Below are 22,264 nucleotides of genomic sequence, written 5' to 3'. Positions count from 1 at the left end.
CATATTTTAGGGTAGGTTCACATCTCCACCTAATTGATCTGGCAAGCTGTTCTGGCAGATCTTAGGGTAGGTGCACATCTCTGTTTATCTGATCCAGCAGGCTGTTCTGGCAGATTTTAGGGTAGGTTCACACCTCCACCTAACTGATCTGGCAAGCTGTTCTGGCAGATCTTAGGGTACGTTCACACCTCCGTTTAATTGACCCAGAAGGCTGTTCTGGCAGATCTTACAGTAGGTTCACACATCTGTTTATCTGATCCAGCAGGCTGTTCTGGCAGATTTTAGGGTAGGTTCACACCTCCACCTAACTGATCTGGCAAGCTGTACTGGCAGATCTTAGGGTAGGTTCACACCTCCGTTTAATTGATCCAACAGGCTGTTCTGGCAGATCTTAAGGTAGGTTCACCAGAGTTTACCAGATCCAGCCTAGCCACATACTACTGTCGGACTCTATTGACTATAATGAGAACCGTCTAGTTTCTGGCAAAATGCAGCCGTAAAACGGAAATCAGCTGGATCCTAGTCAGAACCCATTGTAGTCAATGAGTTCTGGCGGTCAACGGCAGCATCTGCTAGGCCAGAACTGGTGAACTCTGTCAGGGTGGTCCAGCAGTTAAGGCCTCATGCACAAGGCCATTGCTCGGCCGTTCTGTGCATTGAGGACCACAATTTGCGGTCTCTAAAGCAGGGGCACCATCCATGCAGCTGCCGTGATGGATCCAGACCCATTCAACCTGAATGGGTCCGTAATCCGTCCGCACCGGAAAAAAATTAGAACATGTTCTATTTTTTTGCGATGTGGAGACACGGAAAGAAACCCCATGGAAGCAATGACTGACTTGATTTGAAGGTCTCTCCCTATAGGGAAACGGGAAGAGACTTGTCATCAAAGCCGGGAAGAACAGGGAGAAGCCGGACAGCAGACCCTTCTCCTCATGTCGGACTCTTCATCCAGTGCCTACCTGATTTGAAAAACTTTGGGGCATATATACTAATACTGTCTAAAATGTAGATAGTGTGAACTTAGCTTAAAGGGGTTGTGTCACTTCAGCAAATAGCATTTATTATGTAGAGAAGCTTAGTACAAGGCACTTACTAATGTATTGCTATTATCCATATTGTCTCCTTTTCTGGCTGGATTCATTTTTCCATCACATTATACGCTGCTCATTTCCATGGTTACAACCACACTGCAATCCATCAATGTGGGCGTGATAGATCACTACCTAAAAAAGCACCAACCTATGTGCGCTTCCACGGTCCTGGCCACCAGAGAGGCTAGCATTTTTCTCCTATAGTGTGCAAGTACGACCACCACTGATTGATTGCAGAGTGGTCATAACCATGAAAACGAGCAGTGTATAATGTGATGGAAAAATGAATCCAGCCAGCATAGGAGGCAATATGGTAAATGCCATTTGCTGAAGTGACAAAACCCCTTTAAAGATGCACCAGATTTGTCAAGTGGCTTGGGCTGGATTATATATTTGGTGCAGGGCTAGACACCGTTGTCCAAATTACACCATCTATTGGGTGTCTTACTTTAGAATAGAATTTTTTGCTAACATATTGATACCATTTTGATATATGACAGCCCCTTTAATTACCAATCCTCTACTTGCCAGTGGATATGTTGGAAGGACACATGCATACTATCCGAAATAAACAGACCTTGAGTTCAGATGCCATATCTGGTGACAAGCATATGCTTTTTTTTTTTGAGGGGATAAGCATGGGGGGTCCTGAAATGCCACCTCCCTGTTGCCCATTGCTGGTTGTCTGACAGTGGGAAAACCTAAAGTAAATCTCTCTGACATTGTGACAAGACAGAATACTTTGATATTTTATCATTTAGGAAGAATTATTTTAAGACACTCAAAAAAATGTGCCAAAATCTGTCGAGTGAAAACAATCAATGTACTGAACCAAACATTAACCCTACAGTAAAATATATACTAGCACATAAACATAACCAGCAGCGACACATAATGAACCCATTAAGGACAGCAATTTAGAGAATGCGATGACTGGAGTGTCTACGGCAGAGCACTTGGAGTGATTATTGGAGACTACAAAATTACACTTTAAATCTAATTTGTGTAATGAAGTAATCGATGTTCAGTACACCCAATGGTCTCCCCAGTCTGAATAGTAAGGGGTTACTCTCACCTCTAGCAATGCATTCTGTATCATGCAAAAAAGAGTCCAAGCCATTCCAATGTATAATGCAAATAATGGGGGTCATTTATCAAACTGTTATAAAGTAGAACTGTCTTAGTTGCCCACAGCAACCAATCAGATTTCACCTTTCATTTTCCAAAGGAGCTGTCAAAAATGAAAGGTGGAATCTGATTGGTTGCTATGGGCAAATAAGCCAGTTCTACTTTACACCAGTTTGATAAATGACCCCACATTTTCCTGTCTGTGGCTGATATGGTCCATGAAAAACTCAACTGGTTGGGTGGTTGTCTTAATGGACCAAAGTCTGAGAACTTTGCCATCAGGCAAATAGTAGTGACGTCATAAACCCCATGCCAAGCATCTTGAATATGTTGAATTTTTATTCTTAAAACACTAGCTTGTAATGCCCATAGCTGTAGTTACATCTATCTTCCCGGCTGCTATTATAGCTCGCACAGGAGTTGTCACCCAGCTTTTCCAGACTCCTGAATGGCAGTCAGACTAGTTATACAGTTATACTGGTAAGGGTGATGCACTGCTACACAAAAAGGCAGATTTGCTCTTCTGTAGTCTAATAAAAGTAAAAAAAGACCTTAAAGGGAACCTGTCACCTCCTAAAAACATCCCAAGCCGGCAGCAGTACCTGAGAGTAGCCAGCAGCGTGTTTGTAACGATCATTTTCTTCCTGCAGGCAGATGAAGCAAAAGCTGTAAAAACGTTCTCTAATGCCCTGCCCGGCGCGCTTCTCTAGTCAGGCTTGAAGTCACAGCGGCAGCGCCTCCTTGCTTCAAGTCACGGTAACCACGCCCCCTTCCCTGCCCCTTCGCTGTCGTGCATAAGGGCTGTCAGTCACAGTGAAGGGGCAGGGAAGGGGGCGTGGTTACCGTGACTTGAAGCAAGGAGGCGCTGCCGCTTCAAGCCTGACTAGAGAAGCGCGCCGGGCAGGGGATTAGAGAACGTTTTTACAGCTTTTGCTTCATCTGCCTGCAGGAAGAAAATGATCGTTACAAACACGCTGTTGGCTACTTTGAGGTACTGCTGCCGGATTGGGATGTTTGTTGGAGGTGACAGGTTCCCTTTAACAGAATTCAGCTGTTTTCCAAACTCAAGCTTATACTATCATAGGGCTCTAAAGTGATCTAAGTTCAGTTAAAGGACTTTTCCGTGATTTTCTAAAACATTTGTGATGTGCCGAACATGCATGTGATCGACTCAATCACTGGTCTCAATGGTCTTGTGCATCACTACGGAGGCCAGTGATTGGCTTCAGTGATCACATGGATCTATGGCATGTCATCAGTGCAGGACAAGTAAACACAGACTGGTGGAGATCACTGGTGCAGCGATGAAGGAGCACGAGGGATTTAAAAAGGTGAATTACGTTTATTTATTTTTTTAGCAGCTTTTTAAAATTGCTGACAACCCTTTAAATGGAATCCCAGAAAGTCCAGATCTTACAGCCATATTTAAAATGGGCCTAGGGAGGAAGGTTCAATCTGTAATAATCTGCTACCTAACCTTCTAGGGCAGATTAAGTGTCTTTGGAATTCAGATAAGCAAAACCGTGTAAAAATATTTCCGTTTAGGCTAATTTCACACTTGCGGCAATGCTATTCGGCAGAGAACAGCCTGCTGGTGTTCTCTGGATCCAGCATAGCCGGATAGGGCCGTGTGCCCAGCAGACTCCATTGACTATAATGGGATCCGGTTGCTCCCCTCCATAAATGCCAGGATTGGGGGAGGGGGGGGGGGGCAGCAAAAATTGCTGCACACAATGGTTTTTGCCTGGCCAAATTTTGCCATTTATGCTGGGGGGGCAGCTGGTTATAGTCAATGAGGTCGGGCAGGCATCTAGCTATGCCGGATCCAGAGAACAGTGACAGGCTGTTCTCTGCCTGAACAGCCTGCCGGATAGCTTTGCGGCAAGTGTGAAGTTACAGTAGCCTTACACTGCTCTGAATAAAACCATAAAAATTGTACTCTTAAAATCATTCCTGAAACGGAGTGGTTTCTCGTTTAATATGCGTCTCTACAATAATGACTAGTAATAATCTGAGCCCCCCCGCTTGGCCAAGTTCTCCAGGGGTGCATTTATTAATAACACCAGCTACATCTGTCTAGTGTATTCTGAAATGTCTACGCAGTTCTATTGGAATCTCCCAGTAAGGTTATTACTGGTCTGAAATGTAAGGGAAGAAGCCATGCAAACATCAACTTTACCCTCAAACTGAAGATCTTAAAATGCTTCACTGGTAAAACATTTGTTTTTCATTTGAGGTAAGACTTGTGCTTACCAGTAAAAGCCATAACTCGCATGTAGAAAGGCTCTGGAAGCGAAAGAACGTTTCTCAGGCTACTGCGACCAAAAAGACTTCAGCCTTGGCTGGAAACCTGAGCCCCTCACTCAGAAGACTTCACTCTTGCAGTCGAAAGACTGAGCATGTCAGCTACAGAACTGGAGCACTTTGAAAATGTTTTCATTAAGTATAGAGAACCTAATCTTGTGTTTAGTTTTCGGCCACACTACTTTCCGGAGGTTTACTCTAGTGCTCTAGTGCTTAGGAAGATGGCCGGCCTCACAAAGAAGCAGGGTGCAAAGCAGAAAAAAAAAACTTAGGTGCAACCCTGGTTATAAATGAAATGATGTGTACCAACATATGAAGGGTAATCATCATCTGCCTAAACCTGGACACAGGTCATGGGACTGTTCTGTATTTAGCATTCTGCTTATCTAATACGACTATCAGGGGGTGCAGGGGTAGCAATCGCTCCAGGGCCCTGGTACCTAAGGGGGAACAGTGTCCCTCTACCACATAAGAAGACACTGCCTCAGACTTTGTACTGAGGCCTAGGATTGTCAAGTTACACAACAATCTACAGAAGAAAATCATCATGAATGATGAGGCTACTGCTAGGTTTCCTCGTTCTGTGAAAAGCTGAGGGACAAGCATCATGCCCACAATTACAATTACAGCTCCCACGGATGTAGTCAGCCACCTGAATAGCCCATGTGCCTGGTTTATCGTCTGATAGATCCTTCACTCTAAAATGTTGCCATAAATGGAGGAATCTGCCATTCAGGAGTCTAGGACAACCTCTAAGATCATAATGGTGGTGACATTAGCCATCACCCAACTTTTACAGAAACATATAACTAAGAAATGTCTGAACAGCCGAGGAATCACAATTGTTTTGCATCCAAGTCTTGATTTTCAAAAAACTACACATCGGGTTATGTACTATTATATTCTGTAATAAGACTAGTATCTAATATAAAATTAGCAGGACTCATTCTCCTGAGCTGTCCAGCACCCATCAATCTTAGGCGTGTTTCACATACGCATCTGCCGATCCGGCAGGCTGTTCCGGCCATGAACAGCCTTGCCGGACACGGAAGCCGTCTGGCCCATTAATTATAATAGGATCTGGTGGTGATCCAGAGCTGATCCGGCAAATATGTTGAGAAATGGCCGGACAAATACTACTGCACACAGCGGTTTTTGTCCGGCCTGTTCCTGGCATTCTAGGCCGGAACAGCCTGCCAGCAGTGTGAAACAGGCCTCACCTTTTACCCACATGAAATATTTCAGCATTCAGGATAGGTTATGAAGTTCCATCTCTCATGCCCGTGGCCTAGGCACATTCTTGAGTAGGCAGTATACATACAGTACAATAGACTCATGAGCAGCATAGACAGGCATAATGTTGCACAATGTACAATACAAAAAGGTGGAACCAAAAATCTTACCTCAGCTTTCTGAGTCCTGGGAAAACTGCTTTCTTTCTCAATAGCATACACATCCAGCAGGTACAGCTTTGCTCCGCGCTCCCTGTCCAGAACTGCTGCCGTTTGGATGACGCCTGTATTGCGCCCAATGGTGAATAAACGTCCAACAGTTTTTCCTTCACATTTTACAGAAACAATGAAGTATTCCACTGTCGTCTCTGAGCTTCGGACACTAGATGCCTCAATAGATATTACATTTGTACCAACAGGCTCCCCCTCTTTTAAAACAGTTATATACTTTGGCTGCGAAAAAACTGGCCCATCAGTCCCTTGAAGAATAATGGTCAACTCAGTTGTAGTTCCTTTTCTTTCAAGTCCTAAGTCGGTGGCAGCCACAATAAGGTTGTAAATGAGATGTGATGGGACCATTGCAGAGGCCACCCTCAAGTCCCCACTGTAGCGATCCACAATGAAAGTTTCAGTGTCTCCATTAACAATTTCGTATTCTATCTCCCCATTGGGACCCTCATCTGGGTCAAAGGCTGCAACTGTGGTCAGGACAGATCCAATGACCAGACTAGGATCTGCAGCAAAAGCATTCTGGGACATAAATGTAGGGACATTGTCATTAAGATCATTAACTAATACAGTAACATTTTTCAAGGCGTATTTTCGGGTCTCTACGGGTACAGCTTGGTCACTGGCTCTAACAGTGAGTTCAAACAGATTAGAGAACTCTCGGTCAATTTCTGCATTAGTGAAGATTATCCCTCGCACCTCATCAATCACAAAGTGACTGCCCCTTGGTTTCTGATGAATAATAGCATAGTTGAGCTGTCCGTTGATGTCTGCATCAGGATCAGAGGCAGTCACAGTTACAATGGATGTTCCAACAGGGACATTCTCAGTTACTGATTTAAAGATATCTCCATCTGGGAAGCTGGGTGGGTTGTCATTGAAATCCCTGACTTGTATGACAACTGACATGGTAGAGGAGCGGGGTGGCCTGCCATTATCTTTTGCTGTAATGTTTAATTTGTACAAAGACTGAGTTTCAAAATCCAGCTTCTTAGCCAGGAAGATGCTTCCAGTGTTGGGGCTAATACTAAAGGTCCCATGGTTATTAGTCCCTGTAATACTATAATGAATATCGGCATTGTCCCCAGAATCAGAATCTGTGGCTGCAACTGAAGACACCAGTTCTCCAACCCTCATATTTTCTAAAACATCTACCAGCAGAGCTGACCTTGGAAACGATGGTGTGTTATCATTTTCGTCAAGTACATCAATATATAAGGTACATGTTGAAGTTAAAGGGACATTCCCTGAATCCACACCTTGGATAGTAAGAGAATAGGCAGCTGTGGCTTCATAGTCCAATCTCCCTATGAGTGACACCTGCCCTGTGCTACTCTCAATTGAAAAGTGATTTTCCTCATTGCCTTTAATAATAGAATAGCTTACTAACCCATTGTTTCCCTCATCTACATCAGAAGAAGAGACACGTAAAACCGCGGTCATGTTTGCAGCTAATTCTGAAATACTGGCTTGGTAGAGATCTTTAGAGAATTTAGGAGCATTATCATTGATGTCTTTTATGTAAATCTGTACAGTAGCTTGGTCTTTCAGGGGTTTGGGTAAACCTAAATCACTTGAGACTACTTTAAGAGTAAATGTTGCAGCTCCCCTTTGTCTCATGAGAGTCTCTCTATCAAACTGATGTGTGCTGGTTATGTCCCCTGTGATGGTGTTTAATTCAAAGTCAGGCTGCATGGTTTCAAATGCATACATGACATCACCATTAGAACCTATGTCTCTATCTAAGGCAAAGACTTTGCCGACAAATGACCCACCTCTTTGCTCCTCTTCAAAATAGAAAACATAATTGGTGCTGTTAAATAATGGCCTATTATCATTGACATCCTCAAGAATTATGGTGACATTAACTGTGGCTCTAAGGGGCTCCACAGCTCTGTCTGAAGCAGTAATAAGCAAAACATAGATATCTTTAACTTCTCTGTCCAGTTCACTCTTCACATATAATTGCCCGTCAGGAAATATTCCAAAAGCAGCCCCCACGTTCCCATCTGTAATATGATATGTAATCTCCCCATTGGCCCCAGAATCTTTGTCAGTAGCATGGACCTTATAAAATCGCGAATTAACTGGTTCAGATTCTAACAGAGTAACTTCATATGAAATCTGGTCAAAGACAGGAGGATTATCATTGACATCATGTACAGGGACAGTTAATATGAAGCTGGAAGACAACTGAGGAACACCCATGTCTAAGGCCGAAATTTCTACTTGGTATGATCCAGCACTGACATCGAGGGCTCCAGTAATGCTCACTTCACCACTCATTTGATCCACCTGAAACAAACCTAGGGGGTTCTGCTTTAAGCTGTAAATGATCCTGCCATTTACATCCTCATCTGGATCGACAGCCTTAGCGTGAAAGATAATATGACCTGCCTTCCAATTTTCCACCACATTTACACTTTCTACTGCATGCAGGAAGTGGGGAGCATTGTCATTGAGGTCTTTGACTGTGATATTAACAATTGCTTCACCAGTTACTGCTCCACCAGTAGCCACAACCTTAAGGTGGTAAGAGCCCTGTTCTTCTCTGTCAACCACTCCTGCTGTCATGATTAGACCACTGTTTTTATCTATTGTAAAGATCCCCCTTTGGTCTCCGGTAGTTATAAGGTATGTGATATTTGTATTAAGATCCATAGTGGTTGCTGTGACGGTTCCAACATGATATCCTGAAGGCACATTTTCAAACATAACAAACGTATATGTGTCCTGGGTAAAGGCGGGTGGATTGTCCTGGGTATCTAACACAGTGATAGTAACAATGGCGTGGTTATGAGAGTGTAGGCCTCCTCCATCAGTGGCGACAACTTTTAGCTGGTAAGCTGTTTTCTCTTCCCTGTCCAAAGCAGTTTTTGTTGTAATAGCTCCTGTGTCAGCCTCAATCTGGAATTTCGAAGTGTCCCCTACTTTAATGGAATATTTAACGGTACCATTCACACCCAAGTCAGGATCAGCAGCTGTCACAGAAACGACAAAACTTGCTGGTGGTTCATTCTCCTGAATGTTGGCAAAGTACTGCACAGGATAAAAAACAGGACTATTGTCATTTACATCCAACAGAGTAACAGTGATGGTAGCTGAGGAGAAAAGAGCTGGGGTTCCAAGGTCAGTAGCCAGCACTGCCAAAGAACAGTTTTCTTGATGCTCCCTGTCCAGCTCTGATCGTGTAGTGAGTAGGCCAGACAAAGGGTCCAAACGGAAAAATGCTTGACATGGGCTTGGGTTATCAGAATCAAAGTAGAAACGGATAGTTCCATTGCTCCCAAGATCACCATCGGTGGCCTTTAGTGTGACCAGCTCAGTGCCTATGAGTGAATTTTCCGGTATGGAGACCCACTGCCGGTTATCGGCTTGAAGGCCAGTGAAAGTGGGCCTTTGATCATTTACATCCAAGAGATTAACAAGTAGAGTAGCATAACTTGTTTTCGGCTGAGGGCCTTGATCTCGTGCACTGATATTAAGAAGCAATTGTGGAGCTGTTTCCCGGTCTAGAGCAGATATACTGGTCACCAGTCCACTGTTTTCACTAATGGAAAACCATCCCAATTTATTTCCAGATACAATGGAGTATCGTAAGTTGGCATTGAGCCCAGTATCCCCATCTGTAGCTGAAACTCCACAGATATAAGATCCAGGCGGTAAATCCTCATTGATTTCCACTTCACTTTGTGGCTCTTGGAAGACTGGAGGATGATCATTGATATCGTTCACATAGATCACAAGGCTAGCCACGGATGACCTAGGCCTAGGATGCCCCTGATCTGACACACTAACAGTCAAGTTGTAAGAAGGTATGCGCTCCCTGTCCAGTGCGCTAGCCACTTTGATAAGGCTTAGATTGGGCACCTTTAATGTCTGTACTTCAAAGTGGCGCTGCTCATTTCCTCCCAGTATAGCCACGGTGACATTTCCATTTGCAGCAGGTGAGTCTGAGTCAGTGACAGTAAGTAGAGCTACCACTGTACCCACCTGAGCATTCTCATCCACTGAGGCATAACGAGAGCTGGCAGGAAAATAGCGGAACTTTACAACTGGATCATTATCGTTAACGTCAATCAAGGACACAATTGCTTCAGCACGGCCAGTTAGAGGTGGGGTGCCAAGATCTTTGGCCTCGATACTCAAAGTATATTGCTGTTGACTTTCATAGTCCAAAGGCTCCCTAATGGTAACAAGTCCACTTTCTGGGTCAATCTGGAAAGGGGTTCCTTCTGCCAGTTGGTATACGATAGCAGCATTATCCCCTTCATCCCTGTCGGTGGCCTCTACTTTAAGAACACTTGAACCTACAGGGGCGTCCTCTTCAATTCTAGCTCGGTACTGAGAGCTGCTAAACATAGGTGGGTTGTCATTGATATCCTGCACTGTTACGTTCACTTGTAAGTGGCCTAATCTTTTGGGTGAACCTTTGTCTTCAACTTCCACCACCAAATAATAACATGGAACAGTCTCTCTGTCTAATGGACCTTGTGACATTAAATGGAGAAAAGCACCGTCCCCGCTTGGGTTAACTGTAATTCCCAGTTTGAAGCGCCCATCCTGATTTCCTGACACAATCCGATAGGAGCGGTGATCTACCCCATTGGTACCAGCGTCAGAATCTGTAGCAGTGTCCAGTATAACCTGCCTTCCTCCTTGTGTGTCCTCTTTAAAAGACACCACAATGGAGGGATCGGGAAACACGGGGGAGTTGTCATTGATATCCAGGACAGTAATACGAACTTCAGTTGGATACGTTGGTTGGCTAGAGAGAACGACCAGATTGATAACATCACTGGCAAGACTCTCCCTGTCTATGGTTGAGGTGGTGTAGATAGAGCCAGAAGAAGAGTTCATGCTAAAGAGTGCGTGGGATTCACTAAGTCTGTAGGTAAAGCCTGGTTTAGTGCTGATGGTGCCTACATAAGCCCCTGGTGGCTGCTCCTCCAGAACTTGAAATATCTGACGAGCTTGGGAGCTGCCTAATGTTCCAGGCAGGGATATCAGCAACAAACAGACCAAGAAATGCATCAGTTCATGTGGGTCAACAGTCCTCACACACAGGGGACTCATGTTGCACATGCAAGTCCATGCAGAATATTATAAAGCTGCTAAAACCATCCACTTACTGTGATCTAGAGAAAGCAATGCACATGAGTGTTAGCTCCACAGGCTTAGCAGCTTCTCCTTGGCAGCACTGGATGTACAAAGTGCTTGGGATGATGAGTTTAGTTATCCATCCAGGCACTCAGTCCAGTCACACATCCCGCAGTGGAGTCATTTGCACCATCTCAGGATCATTGCACTTGAGGAGCATCTGCACACCTTGAATTGTAGAGAGTCACCTCCTTGAAGCTTGGTCCATCCACCACATCCAGAAGGTATGATGCCCCTGCAGCCTTCAAATGGTCCCCCTGGCAGATGCTCCTTGCATTGTCCACACAGAAGTCCTGGTAAGCATCTGCATCCTCTTGTAATCCAGTATGTGAGGGGTGAGCGGGGCACCGGGCACAGCTGCGGGTACTGGGCTCTGCAGCACTGGGCTCCTGGTGCCTTCCCTGGAACAAAAAACTTCTCTCATTGATCCCCGTTCACTTCAGCCTCCCCCCGGCCTCCCTCCCCCGTCCTCTGCTCCTCCCAGCCACACGCCTGTCACTTCCAGGCCCTCCTCCGGAGCCCGCCATTGGGCAGCGGCTACTGGGGGCAGCCCCTCACATGCTGCCAGGGCTGCCCCCTGCTCCCCGGGATTGGCCGCTCCTGATTCTTAGCCAAGGGAGGCACCTTCTTGGAGCGAGGACCGGGACGTGGAGGGACCGTTAGCTGTGCGGCTGCCGCTTTGTTCCACGGGGCTTGCGGTGCCGCACGCCCAGTATGCACGATGGCTAGCGGTGATCACTGCCCGGGTGACATCGTGATGGCATTCCTCAGCATTGTTCTTCCACACCTTCTAACAGCAGTCTGTACAGTTCGTTACAGTGTGTCAGTGTGGATCATACAAAGGAATTGTCCAGCTCCATTCACTAACAGCAAGCAGGGGTCTTACAAAATGGTAAAGGAATTGCACCAAAAATGCCTGTATATTAAAAAGCTGCAGAAATCTGCTCTGGGAGTGTCGGACTGTGGGGTATGTGCTGGTGTTTTTCTGCACTTTTGTGTCTTTAGTGAGCTTTTTGGTGTATTTTTTGCAGTTGAAGGTGTATGGGAATGGTTGTGGTCTCTGCAGGCTCTTGGTGTCCAGACACACTGTGGGAGAGGGCAAACCCGATCTAAAGGAAAACTGGCTTAGTTGTCCATAGCAACCAATCAGATTCCACCTTTCATTTTTCACAGCTCCTTTGGAAAATGAAAGGAGAAATCTGATTGGTTGCTATGGGCAACTAAGCCAGTTCTACTTTACACCAGTTTGGTAAATCTTCCCCATTGTGTGCACAAAAACTGCAGGTGGCCAAAACTAAAAAAAAGCGATTATTCTGGCATTTTTTTAGATGCCGGTGCCTAAAGTGAAGTCAGAAAGACAAAAAATTACCACATAATTAACAAAAACACCAGTTTGTCCTGCATTTCATATCATCACTAGAGTTTCAGCCAATGACTGGAGATGATGTTTCTACCTCTAAGGCTACGTTCACACTAGCATTTCTATTTTCCGGTACTGAGATCCGTCATAGGGTCTCAATACCAGGAAAAAAAACGCTTCCGTTTTATCCCCATTCATTGTCAAGGGGGACAAAACGTAACTGAGCATTTTGGAGCATCCCGTTCCCATACCGGAGAGCAAACTGCAGCATGCTGCGGTTTGCTTTCCGTCCTGGGATGCGGAGCAAGACGGATCCGTCATGACCCACAATGCAAGTCAATGGGGACGGATCCGTTTTCTCTGACACAATAGAAAACAGATCCTGACGGATCCGTCTTCGGTATGTTAAAGATAATACAACCGGATCCGTTCATAACGGATGCAGACGGTTGTATTATCAGTAACGGAAGCGTTTTTGCTGAACCCTGCCGCATCCATCAAAAACGCTGGTGTGAAAGTAGCCTAAGAAATGGAGGTGCAGGAAAAAGCCAGTAAAAACCTATGTGTGAACTCACCCTAAACAAGTATACAGACATTTCTCATCCTACGTTGCCCCACATGTATTTTTGGCAAAAATAGTGCTAATTGTTAACTAGCCAGAAAAGTTAAAGGGGTTCTCCGGCTATTTATAAAAAACTGTGGAAGAAAGATAGTTTGGATAATACTTACCGGTCCCTCGTTCCACAGATGCCGTCCTCTTCGCTGCCTCACACCGGCTGCGGCCTCTACCATCCCATCCGGATGCGTACGCTTTTTTTCCTTTTCAGCTGCCTAAGTGTACGGCTGCACACATATCACACCCAAGTATAGAAATAAACGGGGTCACAATACGACTACACATGTTTGTTTCCCCTGTGATATGTAAAACGCAAAAGAAATCCAAAACACAAAAGTGCGAGCCACACTGCGACCTTATTCATTTCTATGGCAGCCCCTCTACACTGGGATCTTTGGTCACACAGCTTCTGTCGTGGTCAGAATGACCGTATAGACCAGGGATCAACAACCTCCGGGACTCCAGCTGTTCTGAAACTACAACTCCCAGAATCCTCCTGTGGGAGTTACAAGAACAGTTGAGTAAGGGCTGTTTCACACGAGCGGATGCCGTGTGTGACATCCGCTGCGTGAATGAGAGCCAAGACCCGATGCGGACAGCAGAGACACGGAGCAGTAACATGACTGTTAATGCTCCGTGCCTCTCTGTGATCTCTTTACTACGAAATCACAGTGACAACTTTATCTCATTGTGATTTCGTAGTAAAGAGATCACAGAAAGGCACGGAGCATTATCAGTCATGTTACTGCTCCGTGCCTCTGCAGTCTGCATCGGGTCTTGGCTGTCATTCACAGAGCGGATGTCACGCACGGCATCCGCTCATGTGAAACAGCCCTAAGAGTGCATGCTGGGAGTTGTAGTTTCACAGCAGCTGGAGTACCCCAGGTTGCTGATCCCTGGTGTAGACATACCCTTATAGTAAATGCATCTGAGCAGGAAGACTTCGAGAAGACATCTGGTTGGGACCTGAGGGGAAGAGCCCACAGCAGAGGGGATGGCATCAGCAGAGCGAGGGACGGGTAAGTATTAACCAGACTACCTACCAGAGGGCAGAAGAAAGGACAGTTTTTATAACTATCCCGGAGAGCCCCTTTAAGGCCTGTGTACATGCCTGGACTATCGGAGGCTCGTGTCAGTTAATTGGCTCATGTAAATGTGCGTCCGATCACCCGACAAAGGAGCGAACAACTCGATCATGTGGCACCTAAAATCATCATTTCTCAGTGGCACATCACCCTGTGTAAACCAGGATCTGCGGCCGACAACACTGAAAGTGGTGACGGGCGATCGTAGTAACGGTTGGTCTTCCCGATGATCGCTGCATGAAAATGCCGCCAACGAGCAGTGATCAGGGTGCAAAGGTATTTCGTTTTGCTTCTCTTCTTTAATGAAGCACATGTAAAAGGTGGCTCTGTAGTCGTGCCTTCAGTCACTGAGGTCCCTCACTGCTTCCTACTGTCAGCTCACTGCAACAGCTTGTGACCACGGTAGCCATCACTGGTTGCTGCGCTGAGAGTCGTCCATGGCGTCACTGGTTCATGAATGGCAACAAATTTTAAGTAAGGCAGTTTTCAAGTTACATGTTCAGCCAATAGAAAGTGACCTTTAGTGTTGGAAAACCATTTAACCCTGTAGTGTCCTCCTTACGCGGGGGTGTTCCCCGCTGCCTTCTAGTCAGCGTGCAGGCTCCATTTTAGTGCTTCTGTGCGAAACTTACAACTATATCTTCTTAGAGCCAGTTCTTGAACAAAATGGTATGACCACACGGTGCGGTCGCCTCGCGGTTGTGACCTGGCCGTGCCAACACGTGACCATACGAGCCTTAACAAGCTCTAATCAAACTAATTAGGACCGCACCATTCAGTTATCTGCATTAGTAATGGCTGCGCTGCATTTGGCCCTTAACAATTTACAGAATTGTTAGAATTTACAGAGCCTTAACAATACGGATCAACTAAACAGTGCGGTCCTAACTGGTGTTATTAGAGCTCGCTGAGGCTTGTACGACCGCGTGACAACCGCGTAACGACTGCGCTGTGTGCATTTTTTTAGAAGCAGTAGACCATGCACCCTAGATAAGGTTTCCTATCCTCTTTGCACATTCAGAAGCCACCCATAATCTCTGCTCTGTGTAATATAGTCATGTACCTATGTCTCAGCGAAGGGATGTATTACAGCACTGGTGTGCAGTCTGCATGCACTAAGTTCAGTTAACATGTCACGCACGTCTGGCGGGTCAGTGTACAACATTTACCCATCGTTTCATTGCGTATTAAAGATAAAGAGGGATAACATCAAGTACATAATGCCCGGGCTCATGTTTGAAGTGGGATTACGCTGCTGCTAGAAGAGTGCTGGTGCCAAGTGCTAGGAGCTTTATCTGTGTAGACAGCCCCCTCTTGTGGTGGAATTTAGGTACTGTCACATTGAGAGGGCTGAGCTCATTGTGAATGCAACTGGTTGGTTTACTACTATTTTATAAGTGGAAATAGACGAGATTCATGACCAAAGACATAAACTAGGTCTCAGTACAGCAAGAAAATAACACTCAAAAGTATTTGGACATACTATCCGAGGGAAAATTACATGAAGGATTTATATCCTTAATCCCGCTGCGCCATTCGTCTTTGTCGCCAAGTGCTGTGCTCACTATTTCCGTACAGAGAGGCAGTATGCATGCTTGACCTGCTGCTTTTGTTCATTTTTAGGGTACATGCACACGTTCAGGATTCATGTGCGGAGAATCCGCACTGAAATCCGCAGGTGTTCGCAGGCAAATCCATGCGGATTTCCGTGCAAATTTGGTGCGAATTCGGTGCGGATTTCACTAAGTGAATGAAGAAAATCCGGTCAGGAAAAATAAAATAAATTGACATGCTGCGGATTTTAAAATCCGCACCACAGGTCAAAATCCGTGCAGAAAAAATCTGCGCAGAAAAAATCTGCATCATGTGCATTGAGACTTTCAAATTCTCATAGAATACAATGTACATGACCTATGGTGCATGTAGCTTTAGGGGCCCTGTGGGATACTGGGACCCCATTATGGGTCTTAGTGGCAAGACCCCCACCCATATAGTAGTTTGTTTATTTATTGCATTACCCAATGAGGGACATTTACCAACCTATTTAGGCAACTATTGTGGTGTAAAAAGGGTCACCTATAGAGTGCACATCATGTGTGCACAATAATTGGCGACTTTAAGCTTGGACAGGGCTTAGCGGGAGGGGGCTTTGTGCGGCCCGTCGGATTTACTATAACTCACGCCAGAAACTGGTGTAAGTTGTAGCTGACGTACACACCAGCCCTTGTCCCTGGTGCATGGAGGGACAGAAATGTGCACGTCTCACTCTGGTGCACAGGAGATCAAGACTGGCGTATGGGAACTGGATCTGGACACCGGTTGCGGCATTACGACAGGACAGCGCACGACCCCAGCTGTTGCCTCAGGGTGCCATCTGTCAGCTGGGTGATTAAGCACAACTGCTTTGATCAAAAACTGCTTTGCCCAGCAGCCGTAAGTGTATTGTACTGGGTGCTATGCACAAGCTCACCGTACATTTACTGTGCAGGGTTGCCAACCGTCCGCACGATTCTGGACAGTCTGTAAAAATGCGCCACTTTTTCCCTGTGTCCGTGATATAAAAAAAATAGATGTGTCCGATATTCTGGTGGTTCTTGACTAGATTATTTTGGTGGTAATTCTCATCATTTTTCAGCTTACAATAAGGCCTCTTGACTATGATGTGCATTCCGTTTTTTGCGGAACGGAACAGCTGGCCCCTGATAGAACAGTTCTATCCTTTGTCCGTTATGCGGACAATAATAGGACATGTTCTATCTTGGAGCGGAAATACGGAGTACCTTCGGGTTTTTTTGCAGGTCCATTGAAATGAATGGTTCCGTATACGGTCCATATACGGAACGCAAAAAAAGGAACGTAAACGGGAAAAAAAAAACGTTTGTGTGCAAAAGGCCTGAAGGCTGGTAATGAGCTCCTATCAGTATATTGAGCGATAGACATGTGTTACTTATAATCTGTATCAGTCATTATGGTTTTCCAATTTGTCCATAAAAAAGGTTGGATGTCCGTTATTTTGGGAGAAGTTGTCCAGAAAATAGAAAGATTATGACTGGCAACCCTGTGGATGGTGCTAAGGGGTTTAAAAAGTTATCATAAAACATTGTAATAATTTGGGGAAAAAAATAGTAACAATACAACTGCAGCTTACCCAATACAGACTGTAAGGCTGGGTTCAGACAGGCAAGAACCAATGATTCCCTATGGGAATGGTTCTCACCTGAGCGTTTTACAGCGCGTACGATCGCGCTGTAAAACGCCCGACACCCTAAGAAGTACAGGAGCTTCTTTGGGGCGTCTTGTCGCGCGTTCCCGTACATAGACTTCAGCGGGAACGCGCGACAATGGGCGTTCGCTTGTCTCTGTATGCGCGATTGCAAACGCCCGTACAATCGCGCATACAGAGCGTACGTTAAAGTACGCTCAGGTCTGAACCCAGCGTTAGAGCCGCATGTGTGTCCTGAATCAGTCCTCATCAGTTCCTTCCCTTCATTTATTGTATTCTGAATGGTGCCATAGGATTTTTTCATTGATTTCTAATCTCATTTAGACACAATGGCAAATTAATCTCAGAGCTACAATGCATCTAAGAAATGGGCTGCAGGTTAAAGGCCCGTTCACACGAACGTGTGAAGCCCGTGCTGTGGAACGCAAATTGTGGTCTGCAATGCCCCGGCACTGTCCGTGGGGCAGGCGCATGGGGATCGCAGACCCATTCACTTGAATGGGTCCACGATTCTTCCGTTCCGCAAAAAGATAGAGCAAGTGCTCGTTCACACGAACGTATTTTGCGTTCCGTAAACGGGCTGTTTTCTGTGTTCCGCATACAGTCCGTATACGGAACCATTCATTTCAATGGGTCCGCAAAAGATGCGGATAGCACTCTGTGTGCTGTCCACATCCGTTGCTCCGTTCCGTAGCCGCGCAAAAATGTTGAGTCCTGTCCTATTCCTGTCTGTTTTGCGTACAAGAATAGGCATTTCTATAATAGGCCTCCTGTTCCATTCCGCAAATTGCAGAATGCACACCGGCGCCATCTGTGTTTTGCGGATCTTCAATTTGCAGACTGCAAAAGACGGCACGGTCGTGTGAACGAGCCCCAAGTTCTATCTTTTTGCGGTGCGGAAGCACGGAACGGAATCCCAGAAAGCACTGGGTAGTGTTCCATTCCGGATTTGCGGACCCATTGAAATGATTGGGTCAGCGATGCCCGTGTATTGCGGATCCACAAATGCGGTCCGCAATACGGCAATGGGCATCACGCGTTCATGTGAACGAGCCCTAAAGTTGTACACGTTCAGTCTTGTATTCAACCAAAACACTCCTCTGTCATCTAGAAATCTTTCCTGGAACGTGTGAATGACATAACTGAGGCCGGAGTTGTCCTTTAAATCTGGCCCCGGCTGACCGGATTGTCTTAGGTTGCCTATGTAATCCCGGTGTTCAGGAATAAGTCTTTTACAGTGAATGGAAACACTTGTACAGGATACTGATCAAACCTGCCATGTGTGAATGAGGCAAAAACTAGCGTGAATGATTGTGAAGAAGAAGACATGAAGGACTAGCCACAGTCCAGGCTCATTGCGTAATGTATAATGACATATGTTGTCAGGTTAAGACTAAAGATGAACAAATTGATTCCAAATTAATCACATTCATTAAGGAATTTCCCAAAGATTCTACTTTCAGACAAAGCTCTAGTTTGTCTGGCTTTGTCGACCACCCCTGTGAACAGCTCGCAGTCCGCATAGGAGGTGTTTTTTGGTTGTCTGGGAGACTGGGAATGATTCAAAATGGCCACCAGAAACCTGTTCTAGAATGTAAGCAGCACTGGTTACCACCACTTGTAGAGCTGCCTAGAGGGGTAAGGGCTCACTACAACCTACACTCTGGCACTAGCACATACTACATATTGGTGAGTTTTCCTGTCAGGCTGCTGAGCCATGATGGCATATCGTAGGCAGAATCACATCATTACCATCTATTGTAGATCAGTGTGGTAAGGCCCTGCCCCCTCAACCCCCTATACAGCTCTGCAAGTGGAGGTAACCAGTGCTGCTCATGTTCTAGGACAGGTTGTTGGTGGCCATTTTAAATCACTCCTGGAGAACTCCTGTGTGTATACATAGCTGTCAGTCACTGATAACACCTCCCCGTGTACTGAGAGCTGATCATGGGGTTCTGTCACTTCAACAAATGGCATTTATCATGTAGAGAAGGTTAATACAAGGCACTTACTAATGTATTGTGATTGTCCATATTGCCTCCTTTGCTGGCTGGATTCATTTTCTCATCACAATATACATTGCTCATATCCAGGGATTATGACAACCCTGAAATCCAGCAGCAGTGGACGTGCTTGCACACTATAGGAAAAAGTGTCTACCTCTCTGGTGGCCAGGACCACAGGAGCGCACATAGGCACGTTTACGCAGCTTCTCCTGGAAACAAGCGTGTATGATGCGATGGAAAAATGAATCAAGTCAGCAAAGGAAGCAATATGGACAATCACAATACATTAGTAAGTGGCTTGTATTAACTTTATCTCCATGATAAATGTGATTTACTGAACTGGGACAACCCCTTTAAGTTAGACAAAGCAGAGATATAAATTACTAGTTTTACAGATTGTTTTCTGACAAAACTATATATCGATCCGCTCAGCTACTCCTGCTCTATAACACGTTGCACTGCATTTTGTGGTGACAGGTTCCCTTTAAGACATGTATATAACTAACATAGAAATCCAGATGCAGTGACTATAATGTGGAAAGAGACACAAATGCTGTCAGTAGACAAGCAGCAGTGATGAGGTGGGAGAACTGAGAAACGGTGGTCACGTGTGTCACTCTTCTACCCACCAACATCACGGGATTTGTAGTATGAGCAGACTGAGCTGTGGTCACGTGTGTCAATCCTCTGCCCCCCGATATCATGGGGTTTGTATTATCAACAGACTAAACGGTGGTCACGTGTGTCAATCCTCTGCTCACCAATATCATGGGATTTGTAGTATGAATGAACTAATCTGTGGTCACGAGTAGTGTTAGGCGAGCATGCTCGGCCAAACACTAATTTTATTTGAGCATCGTAATGCTCGGCACATCGTGGTATTCAGCCGAATACCGCGTGTGCTCGAGTGCGATGCTCGACTCTCCTCCCCGCACGTTTGTTGGCTGCTACGCAGCCAATAAACGTGCAGATATGTACTGCCCTTACTGTAATGCCGTAGCCATGCTATATAGCACTCGATGACACGTGTTCGGCTCAGTCTTAGGCCTCATGCACACGGCCGTTGTTTGGGTCCGCATCCGAGCCGCCGTTTTGGCGGCTCGGATGCGGACCCATTCATTTCAATGGAGCCACAAAAAATGCAGACACCACTCCGTGTGCTGTCCGCATCCGTGGCTCCGTTCCGCGGCACCGCCAAAAAAATATAACATGTCCAAATTTTGTCCGCAAAACGGACACGAATAGGCAGTAATATCAATGACCGCCCGTTCCGTTCCGCAAATTGCAGAAGGCACACGGGCGGCTTCCGCAGACAGCGATATTATCTGCGCTACATCTCCTGTCTAACGTGTGCGCAGCCTAAAAATATCTGACATCCAGTGTACTTTTTCCGTAGACGGTGTCCGCTGCAGACAGTTGCATTACCTGCTCTACATCTCCTGTATAACGTTTGCCCATCCTAAATATCAGTGACATTAATTCAGTGTAATTCTTTATTAGCCAGTGGTGACAGCGACATTACTTGCGCTATACCTCCTGTATAATGTTTGTGCAACCTAAATATCAGTGACATTCACTTAGGGGAATTTTTTTATTAGGCGGTTGTGGCAGCGACATTACTTGTGCTATACCTCCTGTTTAGCGTGTGCGCATCCTAATGCCTCATGCACACGACTGTAGTTATGGTCCGCATCCGAGCCGTAGTTTTTGCGGCTCAGGTGCGGACCCATTCACTTCAATGGGGCCGCAAAAGATGCAGACAGCACTCCGTGTGTTGTCCGCATACGTTGCTCCGTTCCGAGGCCCCTGAAAAAAAATATAGCATGTCCTTTTCTTGTCCGTTTTGCGGACAAGAATAGTCATGTCTACAATGGGCCTCCCGTTCCGTTACGTAAATTGCGGAAGGCACACGGGCGGCTTCCTTTTTTTGCGGATCCGCAGTTTGCAGGTCGTGTGCATGAGGCCTAAATATCAGTGACATTCATTCAGTGTAATTTTTTAGGTGGTGGTGACAGCGACATTACCCCTGCACTATACCTCCTGTTTAACGTGTGCGCATCCTAAAAATATCTGTGACATTCTGTGTACTATATTTGTGCATACACTTACAAAACCTGCACTACTGCACGTGTGACATACTTGCAAGCATATATACCATTTAATATGCGCAAGGCGAGCAGTAAGGGACGGGGAAGTGGCCGTGCTGCTGATGGTGCACTCAGAGGCTGTGGCCCTAGGTGCGGTGAAACTGTGCCTGCTGCCAGAGCACAAGAAACATGTCCCAGTTTGCAGGGCGGCGCAGGGCAACACTCTCTAAGTCAGACCAGTGCGACCAGGTGGTCGGTTGGATTGCAGCAGATAATGCTTCCAGTTGGTTAAGCACCACCCTGTCTTCCACAAAGTCCAGTCTCAGTAGCCAAGAGTTTTGTCAACAGAATCCTCACCCTGATACTCCACCATGGAGACTCTTGGCAAACAAGTGATCCACATTTGGATATTCCAAGGAGCTGTTTTCATTGCCATTCCTTAATTTGGGCCTGTCGCCAAGCCCGCTTGAAGAGGGACATGAGGAGATCTTGTGCCCTGATTTCCAAACTCTGGAGCATCCACAGTCAGAAGAAGATGACGGTGGGGAATGGTAATTAGTGTTTCACGAGGTGGATGATGATGATAAGACACAGTTGCCAATAAGTCAACCGCAATTAGTGTCTCAAGAGGTTGATGATGAGGATGAGACACAGTTGTCAATAACTGAGGTTGTTGTTAAGTCAACAAGTCAGGAGGATGACCAGAGTGAGGAAGGGGAAGAGGAGGTACTGGACGATGAA

The 22,264-nt window shown here is 45.8% G+C and overlaps 1 protein-coding gene across 1 annotated transcript in view; it reads right to left on the bottom strand.

Moving 5' to 3' along the window:
* The window catches only part of FAT4 (FAT atypical cadherin 4), a 233,005-nt gene extending 221,466 nt beyond the window's left edge, over positions 1 to 11,539 (bottom strand). Inside the window, exon 1 of the mRNA XM_044302251.1 lies at positions 5,930 to 11,539. Within this exon, the coding sequence (XP_044158186.1) occupies positions 5,930 to 11,071 (5,142 nt within the window). The 5' untranslated portion in view covers positions 11,072 to 11,539. The remainder of the gene's footprint in view (positions 1 to 5,929) is intronic.
* Between the last annotated feature and the right edge of the window lie 10,725 nt (positions 11,540 to 22,264).

Source organism: Bufo gargarizans, chromosome 1 (genome assembly GCF_014858855.1).
Source record: "Bufo gargarizans isolate SCDJY-AF-19 chromosome 1, ASM1485885v1, whole genome shotgun sequence".
NCBI classification, from domain to species: Eukaryota; Metazoa; Chordata; class Amphibia; order Anura; family Bufonidae; genus Bufo; species Bufo gargarizans.
Note: the sequence above shows the minus strand (reverse complement) of the source record. Positions and strands in the feature narration are given on the sequence as shown.